At 48.3% G+C, this 12,312-nt stretch overlaps 1 protein-coding gene across 1 annotated transcript in view; it reads left to right on the top strand.

Annotated features, from left to right (window-relative positions):
• The window catches only part of LOC137658876 (cytosolic iron-sulfur assembly component 3-like), a 97,825-nt gene that overhangs the window by 34,823 nt on the left and 50,690 nt on the right, over positions 1 to 12,312 (top strand). Inside the window, exon 5 of the mRNA XM_068394001.1 lies at positions 3,170 to 3,322. Coding sequence (XP_068250102.1) covers positions 3,170 to 3,322 — 153 coding nt within the window. The remainder of the gene's footprint in view (positions 1 to 3,169; positions 3,323 to 12,312) is intronic.

The raw sequence follows: 12,312 nt of genomic DNA, 5'->3' as shown, positions 1-12,312 counted from the left end.
CATTAATGGAAGGCGACTGGATGGTCTCTCTCGACCTTCAGGATGCATACTTCCACATCCCGATTCATCCAAACTTTCAACTACATCTGAGGTTTGTGGACGGGAAAGTAATGTACCACTGTAGAGCACTGTACTCCGACCTCATTCCTGCTCCTCTTGTTTTTACAAGGCCCTTGCAAAATGTAGCAAGCTTTCTACATTTTTTGAGGATTCAGAGCCTCCCTTTATTTTGACGACTGGCTAATCAGGGCGTTCGTCATTATATCGCTGTCTGGAGAGCCTCTAATGGACATTAGACCTAACCAAGGAGCTAGGTCTCATAGTGAACGTAGAGAAGTCGTAACTTACAGTATCCCATCCCAGACTATTCTTTTTTTGGGAATGGAGATACAGTGTCTGATTTTTCGACCCTTTTCATCTCCCGCAAGAATGGAATAAGCTCTGTTAAAAGTCCTTCACTTGCAAGAGAAAAACAGTTGCTCTGTAAGAGTTTGAACTAGCCTCGTGGGAACTCTTTCATCGCTGGAGTAGTTTATCTCTCTGGGGAGATTCAACCTATGCCCTTTCCTATTTCACCTAAACATTGGAACAAGGAGAAGAGCTTAGTGAGTATCTCTTTCCCAATCTCCAACTCAGTCTAGACATGTCTGACTTGGTGGGACAGCAACATCAGACTTCGAGAAGGTCTTTCTCTTGCGATCAAGAACCCAAACCATGTGTTGTTTTCAGATGCAGCGGATTTGGGTTAGGGAGCTCCACTGGACAGTCTGGAAGGCTCGGTTCTTTGATCCACGGATCAGAAGGAACTCCTTTTAAGGCAGTAACATCTCTCCTTTGGCGAGATTTGTGCAGAAATGAATGTCTTGGCGGACGGCCTCAGCAGAAGAGGACAAGTCTTCTCCATGGAGTGGACGTTGCATAAGACTGTGTGCGAGAAGCTATGGATGACATGGGGTCTACCCACCATAGATCTTTTTGCTACTCTCTCTGACAAAGAGGCTCTTGACTTACTGCTTTCCAGTTCCAGATCCAGAGGCAGCTCACATAGACGCTTTCCTGCTGGACTGGTCTCACCTGGACGTTTATGCCTTTCCACCTTTCAAGATCCTAGACAAGGTGCTGCAGGAGTTCACCTCTCACGAAGGGACCAGGTTGACATTGGTTGCTCCACTCTGGCCCGCGAGAGAGTGAGTAACAAAGGTACTTCAATGGCTGGTAGACGTTCCAAGGAGTCTACCTTTAAGGATGGATCTCTTACGGCAGCCACGTAAGGAGTCTTCATCAAAGCCTCCCCGTGCTTCGTCTGACTGCCTTCAGACTATCGAAAGACTCTCAAGAACTAGAGGATTTTCGAAGGGGGCAGCCAGAACAATTGCAAGAGCTAGGAGAGCATCTACCATCAAGGTCTATCAGTCGAAGTGGGAAGTCTTTAGAGACTGGTGCAAGTCATCATCCATTTCCTCTTCCAGTACCTCTGTAGCCCAAATTGCAGACTTTCTCCTACATCTGAGAAATGTTTGCTCCCTCTCAGCGCCCACTATTAAGGGCTACAGGAGCATGTTGGCATCTGTGTTCAGACATAGAGGCTTAGATCTGTCCAATAGTCAAGATCTCCAAGATCTCCTTAAGTCCTTCGAGACCTCTAAGGAGCGTCGTATGGCAACTCCTGGATGGAACTTAGACGTGGTCCTAAGGTTCCTAATGTCCGACAGGTTTGAGCCATTACATTCAGCCTCCCTGAAGGATCTCACCCTCAAGACGCTTTTCTTAGTGTGCTTGGCTTCGGCTAAAAGGGTCAGTGAGATCCATGCCTTCAGTAGGAACATCGGCTTTTCTACAGATAAAGCCACATGTTCACTTCAGCTTGGTTTTCTTGGCCAAAAATGAACTGCCTTATCATCCTTGGCCTAAGTCATTTGATATACCTTGCCTGTCAGAGATCGTAGGCAACGAGCTTGAAAGAGTGCTGTGTCCAGTTAGAGCTCTGAAGTTTTATTTAGCTCGGACTAAATCCTTACGAGGTGGATCTGAGGCTTTGTGGTGCTCAGTTAAGAAGCCTTCATTGCCTATGTCAAAGATTGCTTTGTCATATTTTATTAGATTTTTAATCCGAGAGGCTCATTCTCACTTGAGTGAAAAAGATCGTTGCTTGCTTAAGGTTAAGACGCACGAAGTAAGAGCTATAGCAACTTCTGTGGCCTTTAAGCAAAACAGATCTCTGCAAAGTATTATGGACGCGACCGTTTGGAGAAGCAAGTCGGTATTCGCGTCAGTTTACTTAAAAGATGTCCAGACTCTTTATGAGGACTGCTACACACTGGGTCCATTCGTTGCAGCGAGTGCAGTAGTGGGTAAGGGTTCTACCACTACATTCCCTTAATTCCAATATCCTTTTAATCTTCTCTTGAAATGTTTTTAATTGGGTTGTACGGAAGGCTAAGAAGCCTTTCGCATCCTTTTTGATTTGGCGGGTGGTCAAATGTCATTTCTTGAGAATGCCCAGATTAAGGGTTTTGATGAGGTCCTGTTGTATGGGTTGTCGCCCTAGATACTTCAGCTCCTGGGAGTCTTTCAGCATCCTAAGAGGATGGCTGGGCTTCGTGAGGAAAGCGGACTAACAAGGCAGAGTAATCGTTAGAGTCAGCTTCCTTACCAGGTACCTATATTTATTTGGGTTTTGTTATGATATAACTGTCAAAAACTCTAAGCATATACGCCGTAAACTGTATTAATACTGGTCTCTACCCACCACCATGGGTGTGAATCAGCTATTATATATTCACCGGCTAAGTTTAATATTTAAAAATGATATTTTGATTATAAAATAAATTTTTGAATATACTTACCCGGTGAATATATAAATTAAAGGCCCCCCTTCCTCCCCGATAGAGACACAGCGGGATGAGAAGAACTGGAGCTGTTTACATGTATATGCGGTATCTGGCCGATAGTTGGCGCTGGTGGGCACACCCGCTACCTTCATGGCGATCGCTCGCAAGTTTTTGAATTCTGTCGAGCCGTCGGAGACGTCAGCTATTATATATTCACCGGGTAAGTATATTCAAAAATTTATTTTATAATCAAAATATCATTTTTCATATATTTTATCCAAACTGCCAGTGATGAAATGATAGAATATTGTAATAGTAATTTTCTACTTAATATACAGGTTACTTCAAGAAGATTGGGGCTTCATATGTTTTTGACATAAACTTAGCACGAAGTTTTAGCTTGTTAGAGGCTTCAAAGGAATTTATTGAACGCTACAAAAGAAAAGATTCGGATCCGAAAGCATTCCCTATGCTGGCATCTGCTTGTCCAGGTAAGGGATATAAAACACTGTATGTATGTATTAATGACTCATAATGTGAATATATTGTGTAGTACTGTATATTCAACTGACAGTCATGAGCCCTAACAAGGAAAATGAATGATGTTTTGATAAGGTGTGACTGTACAATGTTAGATTCCTGTAAAAACTGCAATGAGAAGACTATAGTGCAAATGACTACTACACAGTCTGAAAACAAGAGTTGTTCCTAAGTGAATAAACCATCGTCCTTCTTCGAAGCTATAAAGACCATTTAAACTTTTGACGAGGTATTTACAGTTGCTGGCGGGTGAAGGGTAGCCCTCATCTACTTGCCAGATAGAGCCATTTTCACTTTGACTTCTATCGCTGATCAGTGCTGACATATTTTCCTGCTACTTTTAACTTTGCAGTTTAACCATGTTTTTCTTTATTTTTCCTCTGTGTTTGTTTTAAATGGCAGCTCCAAGAGCAGACATGCAGCTCTGCCATGGCACTCCTATAACCAGTAAATCCAGTACAGTGGTGTCTGAAGTGTCACGGGCATGAGCCGCCGATCCCCCACATCGTCCGGTTCCGACGAAACAAGATGTAAGGAAAATCTCATGTGGTGGGTGAGTGACAAAGATCTCACTAAGGTCATTCCACTTGACTTCCCTCTGCTTTGAGATGCTGTTGTTCATAGGCACATCCAAGGAATGGTGGGGTACACACCCAAGGAACCAGAACACCTTGTGATTGTGGTCTGTAGAAGAATAGCTTCTACACATCAACTTGTTAGAAATGTAAGCAGCACTTCTAACATTACAAGCTTTGCAATAGAGTTTTATAGGGAAGTCTGTAGTGGTAATTACTTGCTTTTCAATGGAGTTTTAAAGGAAACACTCTAGCGGTGATGAGCAACAAAATTACCTCATTGGTCTACGTCAACAAGCAAGGAGACACTGTTTCACAGTCTTTCTGGGATTGGTGAAGAAGGCAAACACTTGGGCATTCAACAACACACACACACACACACACACTCTCTCTCTCTCTCTCTCTCTCTCTCTCTCTCTCTCTCTCTCTCTCTCTCTCTCTCTCTCTCTCTCTCTCTCTCTCTGTATGGAAAAATGTAAAGAATTTGAAATTGTATTATTCTAATTTAATATGCAGTATGCTTGAATAATTTTCTTTTAGAAGATTTGTTATTTCAATAAAATATATGGAAACAAGGGACACTCAGTAGAGTGCAGACCTCCGCCGTTGCAGCTTATTTCTCAACCTTTTGCTCGACCTTGACCTTGACCTTGACCTTTGACCTTAACATGTATTAATTGGCATGATTTTTCACACACATATGTGAACCAAGTTTGAAATCTATGACGACATCCAAACTTATGGCCGATTACGTGAATTGGACATTTTTATTGGCCGTGACCTTAACCTTCCAAAATTTAGCCATTTACAGCATTTTACATAATAGCTAGTCCCTGCAAGTTTCATTACTTTATAATTAAAATTGTGTCCAGGAAGCTTTTCATAAACACACACACAAACAAGGGGTAAAACGAAACCTGCTTCCAACTTTGTTGACAGAGGTAACTAGAGGGGCACTCAGTAGAGCACAGACCTCCACCGCGGCAGCTTATTTCTCTAACCTTTGCTCGACCTTGACCTTAACATGTATTAATTGGCGTGGATTTTCACACACTCAACTATGAACCAGGTTGAAGTCTGTGACAACCATGTCCAAACTCATGGCTCTTTTCCCTGTTGGAGCCCCTGGACTTATAGCATCCTGCTTTTCCAACTAAGGTTGTAGCTTAGCAAGTAATAATAATAACAATGATACGTGAATTGGACATTTTGCTTTACCGTTACCTTGACTTTTGACCTGACAAAATTTAATCATTTCCAGCTTTTTATATTACAGTTAATCACTGCATGTTTAATTGTTATTTTGTTCCAACATGAATACTTACCTCGAACTACTTTCTTAGGAGTTACCTGTAACCTCCTCTCTACCGACCAGAGTTTTGTGTAGTATACCCCCCACCCCGTTTTCTAAGGAGGCCTACCCCCGGCATTAAGGAATGTGCCCCGAGGGTAGGCTTATCGTAGGTCGATGTCCGGCCGGGTCAGCCTCATCAGTAAGTTCTCTGGTCGTGACGTGTAAACACGTCGCCCTCGTTCTCTATCGATCCTTTGTGTGCGTTCTAAGTGCCCCACGTGTTCCCCGCGTGGTAACTTGTGTTTTCCTGTGTGCTTTTCCCGGGTGTTCCTGTGTGTTCACCTTCCACTCGTGTGCTTACCCAGTGTATTACTTGATTCCCTTCGTGCTTGTGTCTTGCGTGTGTGCATTATGGAGCAAATCCGCCGTTGTCTTGGGCCTAGAGCCGGTAAATCGTGTGGAGCGTTCCTCTCCAAGCCTGAAGTGAATCCTCACTCCCTTTGCTCCTCCTGTAGGGGAAGGGTTTGTTCGTCAGCAGATACGTGCCCCGAGTGTGTAGACTGGAGCGATATCCATTGGGTACGGTACGGTACGAAAAAGAGAAAATCGGCGAAACGTTCCCCCAGAAAAGCTAGTGTTACTTCGCCGCTACCATCACCCAGTGAGCAGTCCGACGGGGCCTCTGTTTCGCCGTCCCCTTCACAGAGTAGGGGACGAGGTAAGTCTGTCGTAGGGAAGGAACAAGGCGACCTTCCCCAGGAACCTAGTGATAGTGCAGTGCCGATTGCGGGCCCTTCTAGGGCTAGTGAAGAACCCAGTAGTGCGTCCGGAGAGTCGGCCCTTGTGCTCGGGGGGCACGCGTCCTCCGATGACCCCTTGTGGGGTAGTAACGCGGTGTCTGTGTCTTCGCCGCCCTCGTGGGCCTGTGCTTTAGGGTCTTCGTTAGGCGGAGACAACCAGAAGAAGTTATGACCTTCGGGTAATGATGCCTTCGGTTGGAGGCTTCCGAAGACGCCGGGTAGGTCACCCTTAAGGATGGAAGTGGCTCTGGACCCCTGGCTCCCTAGCATGGAGCGCCTTGAATCGTTCCCGGCCCCCCTCACGGAAGTCCCCGAAGATTTCCTTCAGCCGTCGACCTCGGGCACTCAACGCGCGAAGAATTCTCCCGCAGTCCCCGCTACCGGCCGACATACGATAAGCACAGTGTCGTCGGGTTCGTCGGATGATTATTTCTCGTCGGAGGAGGAAGTCAGGGTAAAACACCATCGTCGGAGGGAGTGGTCCAGGGGCAAGCGTTCCCGTTCGAGGTCGCGCTCCCGGTACAGTAGCAAGCGCTCCCGTTCCCCAGGGCGTAAGTATAGGAGAAGTAGGTCTCCTGATGGCGACTGGGTCTTCGTACCCCGGGACTCAAAGGTGCTTTGTTCCCCGGACCGCCGGTCCAGAGAGTGTTCGCCAAGGATGCCGTCGTCAAAACACGACCTTGACCCTCGCAACCAAGCGCGCAGGAAGGACTCTTCAAGAAGGCATAAGTCCTCGAAGCCTCCGGTTCACCCCGCCCAGCGGGGGGAAACGCGCTTCTTGTCGGGCGGCCTGGCCGAACCAGCCCAGCTGGTGCGGCCTTCGGGTCGGAAGGAACGGTTCCCGCTGTCGGGTCAGCCCACGGGAACCGCGTCCTCGGCACCCAGAGCCCTTGAATGGACGAGAGTCCCCGCTGAATCAGCGGTGCATGCGTTAACCCAGGCCCCTGGTGCGGACGTCCCCGCAGATGAGATCCAGTACCTCGATAGGACGGGTCCCCTGGCCCCAAGAGCTAGACGTCCAGTCGGTGTGCCCGGTAACCCAGCTGCCCGGCCCCAAGCCGAGACCTCGGCTGACGGAAGGGAGGGTTCACCAACGGAGGACTCGGCCTATAGGAGGGTGGTTGGCCTTATCAGAAGACACCACAAAATCGAGGAACCTACAGCTACAGACGAGGATTACTGGAGGTCAAGCCTATTAAGAATTATGCAGACTCCTACCCAACCTAAGACGTCTCTAGCGCTTCCTCTAGCCCGAGATCTGGTCCTAGGGCAGGAGTATGTGGACAAGGTGGTGGCTAGTAATGCCGAAGCCCCCAAAACCCAGAGTTCCTCAAAGTTGCTCCAGGGCCTCAGAACCCAAAGCAAAGTATATGTGCCAGAGGGGCGTCGCCCAGGCCCCTGTAAGGTGGAGTCTTCCATCGACATCCTGAGTCAGGGCGTCTCAGACGATAGGGCCTCTTCGGCCCCGGTCTGTTTCTCGCCAGCAGAGGCCTCCATGATGGAGGAAATGTCGAGAGATTTAGTGAATGTCTCCTCTTGGCTGGACTGGTGGGCTTCCACCTTAGTAGGGGTACAAGCCTCGTTCGACCCCGCGGACCCTGACCAGCAAGGCCTCCTGAGAGACCTTATTACCTCCGGGGGTAAAACCCTTAAATTTTTAACTTACCAGTCGCTCGCCCTGACGGCTAACTGGGTACTCCGTAAGAGAGACACCGTACTGACGAAGGTGTCCCGGAAGGTACCAGACAGGGAAGCGCGGGCCATACGGAGCTTACCCTTGTGGGGAGAGTCCTTGTTTCCCCTGAAGGAACTAGAGGCCATCATGGAGAAGGTCTCTAAGAAGAAGGAGTCTAACAACCGCAGACCTACGCCTTCTAGGAGACCGCCCTACAAGAGGTCCGTCTCGGATAGTGCCGCGACGTCCCAAGCCTCTCCCAGCACTACGAGGAGAGAGGCTCCCTCTTCCTCCTGGTCCGCAATGCCTCAGCCCCCCCGCAGGGGAGCTCCAGCCCCTTCAAGCTCCTTCAGGTCGGGTTACTCTGCCTCTAGGAGAGGCCGATCAGGCTGCTCCTCCAGAAGAAGATAGAGTGGGAGGCCCCCTATCCCTGCCAAAGCCTCGGGTTGGGGGATGCCTCCGACTTCATTGGCAAGCATGAAAGGCTCACGGAACAGAGCTTTGGACAGTGTCCGTACTAAAGGAGGGCTACAGACTACCGTTCTTAACGGAACCACCCCTTCTTATCCCGGCCAACCAGGCGGAATGGCTAGCTCCCAGAGACCCGTTGAAGAGGACTGCCCTTCAAGAGGAGGTGTCCTCCATACTAGAGAAGGGCGCCATGGAAGTTCTTCTCCCAGGGCCGGGTTTCTACAGTCGTCTGTTCCTGGTTGAAAAAGCGACGGGGGTGGTGGAGACCGGTTATAGATCTGTCGGCTCTCAACAAATTCATCAAGAAGACAGACTTCAAAATGGACACTCCGAAGTCAGTCATGCTGTCCTTGAGGGAGAAAGATTACATGATGACAATAGACCTCAAGGACGCATACTTCCAAATTCCAGTCCACCCCTCGAGTCGAAAGTTCCTCCGGGTGAAATGGGGTTCCCAGATCCTACAATTCAGGACCCTTTGCTTCGGATTGTCAACAGCGCCCCAGGTGTTCACGAGAGTCTTCACGACTGTCTCAGTGTGGGCTCACGAACGAGGCATTCGCCTCATCCGATACCTGGACGACTGGTTGCTTCTTTCCGCCTCAAAGGGCGTCTTGGAGGAACAAGGGATGAAACTCCTCCAGTTTTGCAAGGGTCTGGGCATCGTAATCAACCCGAAGAAGTCAAACCTATCCCCATCCACCAGAATGAACTACTTAGGAATGACATTGGATACCATTCTGGGAAAAGCCTTCCCTTCGGAGGACAGAATAAGAAACCTCATGAATATCATTCAGCCGTTCCTGTCAGAGCGTCCCAGGAGAGCGAAAGACTGGCAGAAGCTGATAGGTCACCTGGTCTCATTGGAGAAACTAGTTCCCCAAGGGAGGGTAAGGCTCAGAGCCATACAATGGAACCTGAAGAACCTCTGGTGTCAACTGGACTCACAACAAGTTCTAATCCCAGTCCTACCAAGCACAAGACCCTCCCTGGAATGGTGGCATTGCCGGTCGAACTCACTCAAGGGGATGCCCTTCGGGAGCGATCCACCCGAGTTACTACTGTTCACAGACGCCTCCAACCAAGGGTGGGGAGCCCATCTCCTCGACGAAACAGCACGAGGGACCTGGTTGGACGGGGAGAAAGAACTCCACATCAATGTCCTGGAGTTGAAGGCAGTCCAGAAGGCTTGCCTACACTTCGCGAGTCTGCTAAAGGGAAACACCGTGGCGTTGATGTGCGACAACGCCACGGTAGTGGCATACATAAAGAAACAAGGAGGCTTGAAGTCGAAGGAGTTGTGCGATCTCACCATAGAAATTCTAGATAGGGCAGAAGAGAACCAAGTGGTGTTGTTAGCAAGGTTCATTCCCGGGAAGAAAAACGTACTGGCCGACGGCCTCAGCAGAGTGGGCCAGATAGTAGGGACAGAATGGTCCCTTCTTCCGGAAGTAGCCAAGCTCATCATCCAACGTTGGGGTTCCCCGGTGATGGACCTCTTTGCAACAAAACTCAACGCCCAACTCCCCGTATATTGCTCTCCTGTGCCAGACCCGAAAGCAGCCTTAGAAGACGCCTTTCAGCACAAGTGGGACAATCTAGATGTGTACGCTTTTCCCCCTTTCACGTTGATAAGGCAAGTGCTCAACAGAGTAAGGACAGCCCAAAACCTAAAGATGACTTTGGTAGCGCCCTGGTGGCCGGAGAGAGAGTGGTTCGCGGACCTAAAAGACCTAACGAGTCAACCACCGTGGCCTCTGCCCGACAGGTCAGACCTTCTGCATCAACCTCATTTTCTCAGGGTCCACGACAACCCACTCTCCCTACGTCTTCACGCCTGGAGACTATCGAGCGGCTCCTGAAGAAAGAAGGATATTCTTCATCCACGGCTAAGAGAATGTCTCTATACCTGAGAAAGTCGTCAGCTGCGGTCTACCAGGCTAAGTGGGCCTCCTTCATGAAGTGGTGCTCTGAGAAGCGCATTAAACCTCTTAAGGCCTCTGTCCCAGACATAGCAGATTTTCTGGTGTTTCTTAGAGACAAGGTGGGAATGTCAATCCCAGCCATAAAAGGGGTTCGGGCCGCCTTAGGCCAAGTCTTCCTCCTGAAGGGCATCGACCTGGGGGCCTCGAGACACATAGCGATGCTTGTCAAGAGCTTCGAGCAGTCCTGCCCCCCACAGGCGAGTAGGGTGCCCCAGTGGGACTTAGCCAAGGTCCTGAAGATGTTGTGTGGTCCCCCCTTTGAACCTTTGAAGGATATCGTGGACAGAGATCTCACCCTCAAGGCCGTCTTCTTGCTGGCCTTGGCATCCGCTAAGAGAGTGGGTGAGATCCATGGTCTGTCATATGACGTTTCTCATTCGAAGGGGTGGAAAGAAGTATCCTTCAAGTTCGTGCCTTCTTTTGTGGCTAAGACTCAGAACCCAGCAGTATGGGATCCGAAGTTCGAAGGTTTCTCAATACCTGCCATCCCTAGGACGGGTAATGCAGAAGATTTAAAATTATGCCCTGTACGGACAATTAGAAAATACCTGGAAAGAACAGCTCATCTCCGCCCAGGCATCAAGAGCCTCTTCGTATCCACAGGTATTAATAAGAAACAAGTGTCCAAGAACACCATTTCCTTCTGGTTGAGACAAGTTATTGCCAGAGCCTACAAGGAAGAAGGCATGGCAGTGCCAGGCACCCCCCGACCTCATGACATCAGGGGCCTGAGCACCTCCTTAGCCTTTGAGAAGAACATGGCAGTGGGTCAGATCCTGCGAGCAGGTACTTGGTCGAACCAGTCAACCTTTACTGCCCATTACCTCAAGGACTACTCGAGGAAATCCTTAGACGGGTTCTCCATTGGAACAGTCATCTCCACCCTCCAAGCGGTGTAACGGTAAAAGCCCCAGGCGCAATCACGGCTAGCAACCGGTAGGCACAAGTGCGGATTCCTTCCATCCTACCCAGTTGCTTCCTAGCCTCATCGGGGAGTACCAACTGCTACCATTGGATAACACATTCTTCACGACTACGCTACTGGAAGGAGCATCAGAAGAAGTTTTTCAAAGGGTGAGTACTTAGACACTAACGTGAACTCTTGTGTAGTTACCCTTGCATCCGTTTTCTAGTAGGTACCGTTATCCCTGGGTCTCTTGGCCTCCGCTTCCCGGGTCAGGGGGTCAGAATAGCACTCCCGCCTCCTAAAGTGTAAGTCTCCTAAGAAAGTAGTTCGAGGTAAGTATTCGTGTTGGAACAAATCAAAAATTTTAAGTAATTTTTATTTTTCCTAACATACTTACCGAGAACTACTTTCGGGTAATGGCCCTCCCTTCCTTCCCCGAGTGCCTCTCTTCCCTTGCAAGCATTGTGCTAATCCAATAGAACTTACTGATGAGGCTGACCCGGCCGGACATCGACCTACGATAAGCCTACCCTCGGGGCACATTCCTTAATGCCGGGGGTAGGCCTCCTTAGAAAACGGGGTGGGGGGTATACTACACAAAACTCTGGTCGGTAGAGAGGAGGTTACAGGTAACTCCTAAGAAAGTAGTTCTCGGTAAGTATGTTAGGAAAAATAAAAATTACTTAAAATTTTTTATATTATTATTATTATTATCATTATTATTATTTTTATTACTAGCTACGCTACAACATTAATTGGAAAAGCATGATGCTATAAGCCCAAGGACTCAAACAGGGAAAAATAGCCCAGAGAGGAAAGGAAACAAGGAAATAAAAAACTACAAGAGTAGTAGTAACAATCAAAATAGAATATTTTAAGATAATTAACAACATTAAATTAGATCATCATATATAAACTATAATAACTTCATAGAAACAAGAGGAAGAGAAACATAGAATAGCATGCCCGAGTGTACCCTCAAGCAAGAGAACTCTACCCCAAGACAGTGGAAGAACATGGTACAGAGGCTATGGCACTACCCAAGACTAGAGAACAATGGTTTGATTTTGGAGTGTCCTCCTAGAAGAGCTGCTTACCATAGCTAGAGAGTTTCTTCACCCTTAACAAGAGGAAAGTAGCCATTTTGCAATTACTTGACAGTAGTTAACCCCTTTAGCAAAGAAGAATTGTTTGGTAATCTCAGTGATGTCAGGTGTATGAGGACAGAGGAAAG

The sequence above is a fragment of the Palaemon carinicauda genome, chromosome 19 (assembly GCF_036898095.1).
Source record: "Palaemon carinicauda isolate YSFRI2023 chromosome 19, ASM3689809v2, whole genome shotgun sequence".
NCBI classification, from domain to species: Eukaryota; Metazoa; Arthropoda; class Malacostraca; order Decapoda; family Palaemonidae; genus Palaemon; species Palaemon carinicauda.
This window is presented reverse-complemented; position numbering and strand designations above follow the sequence as displayed.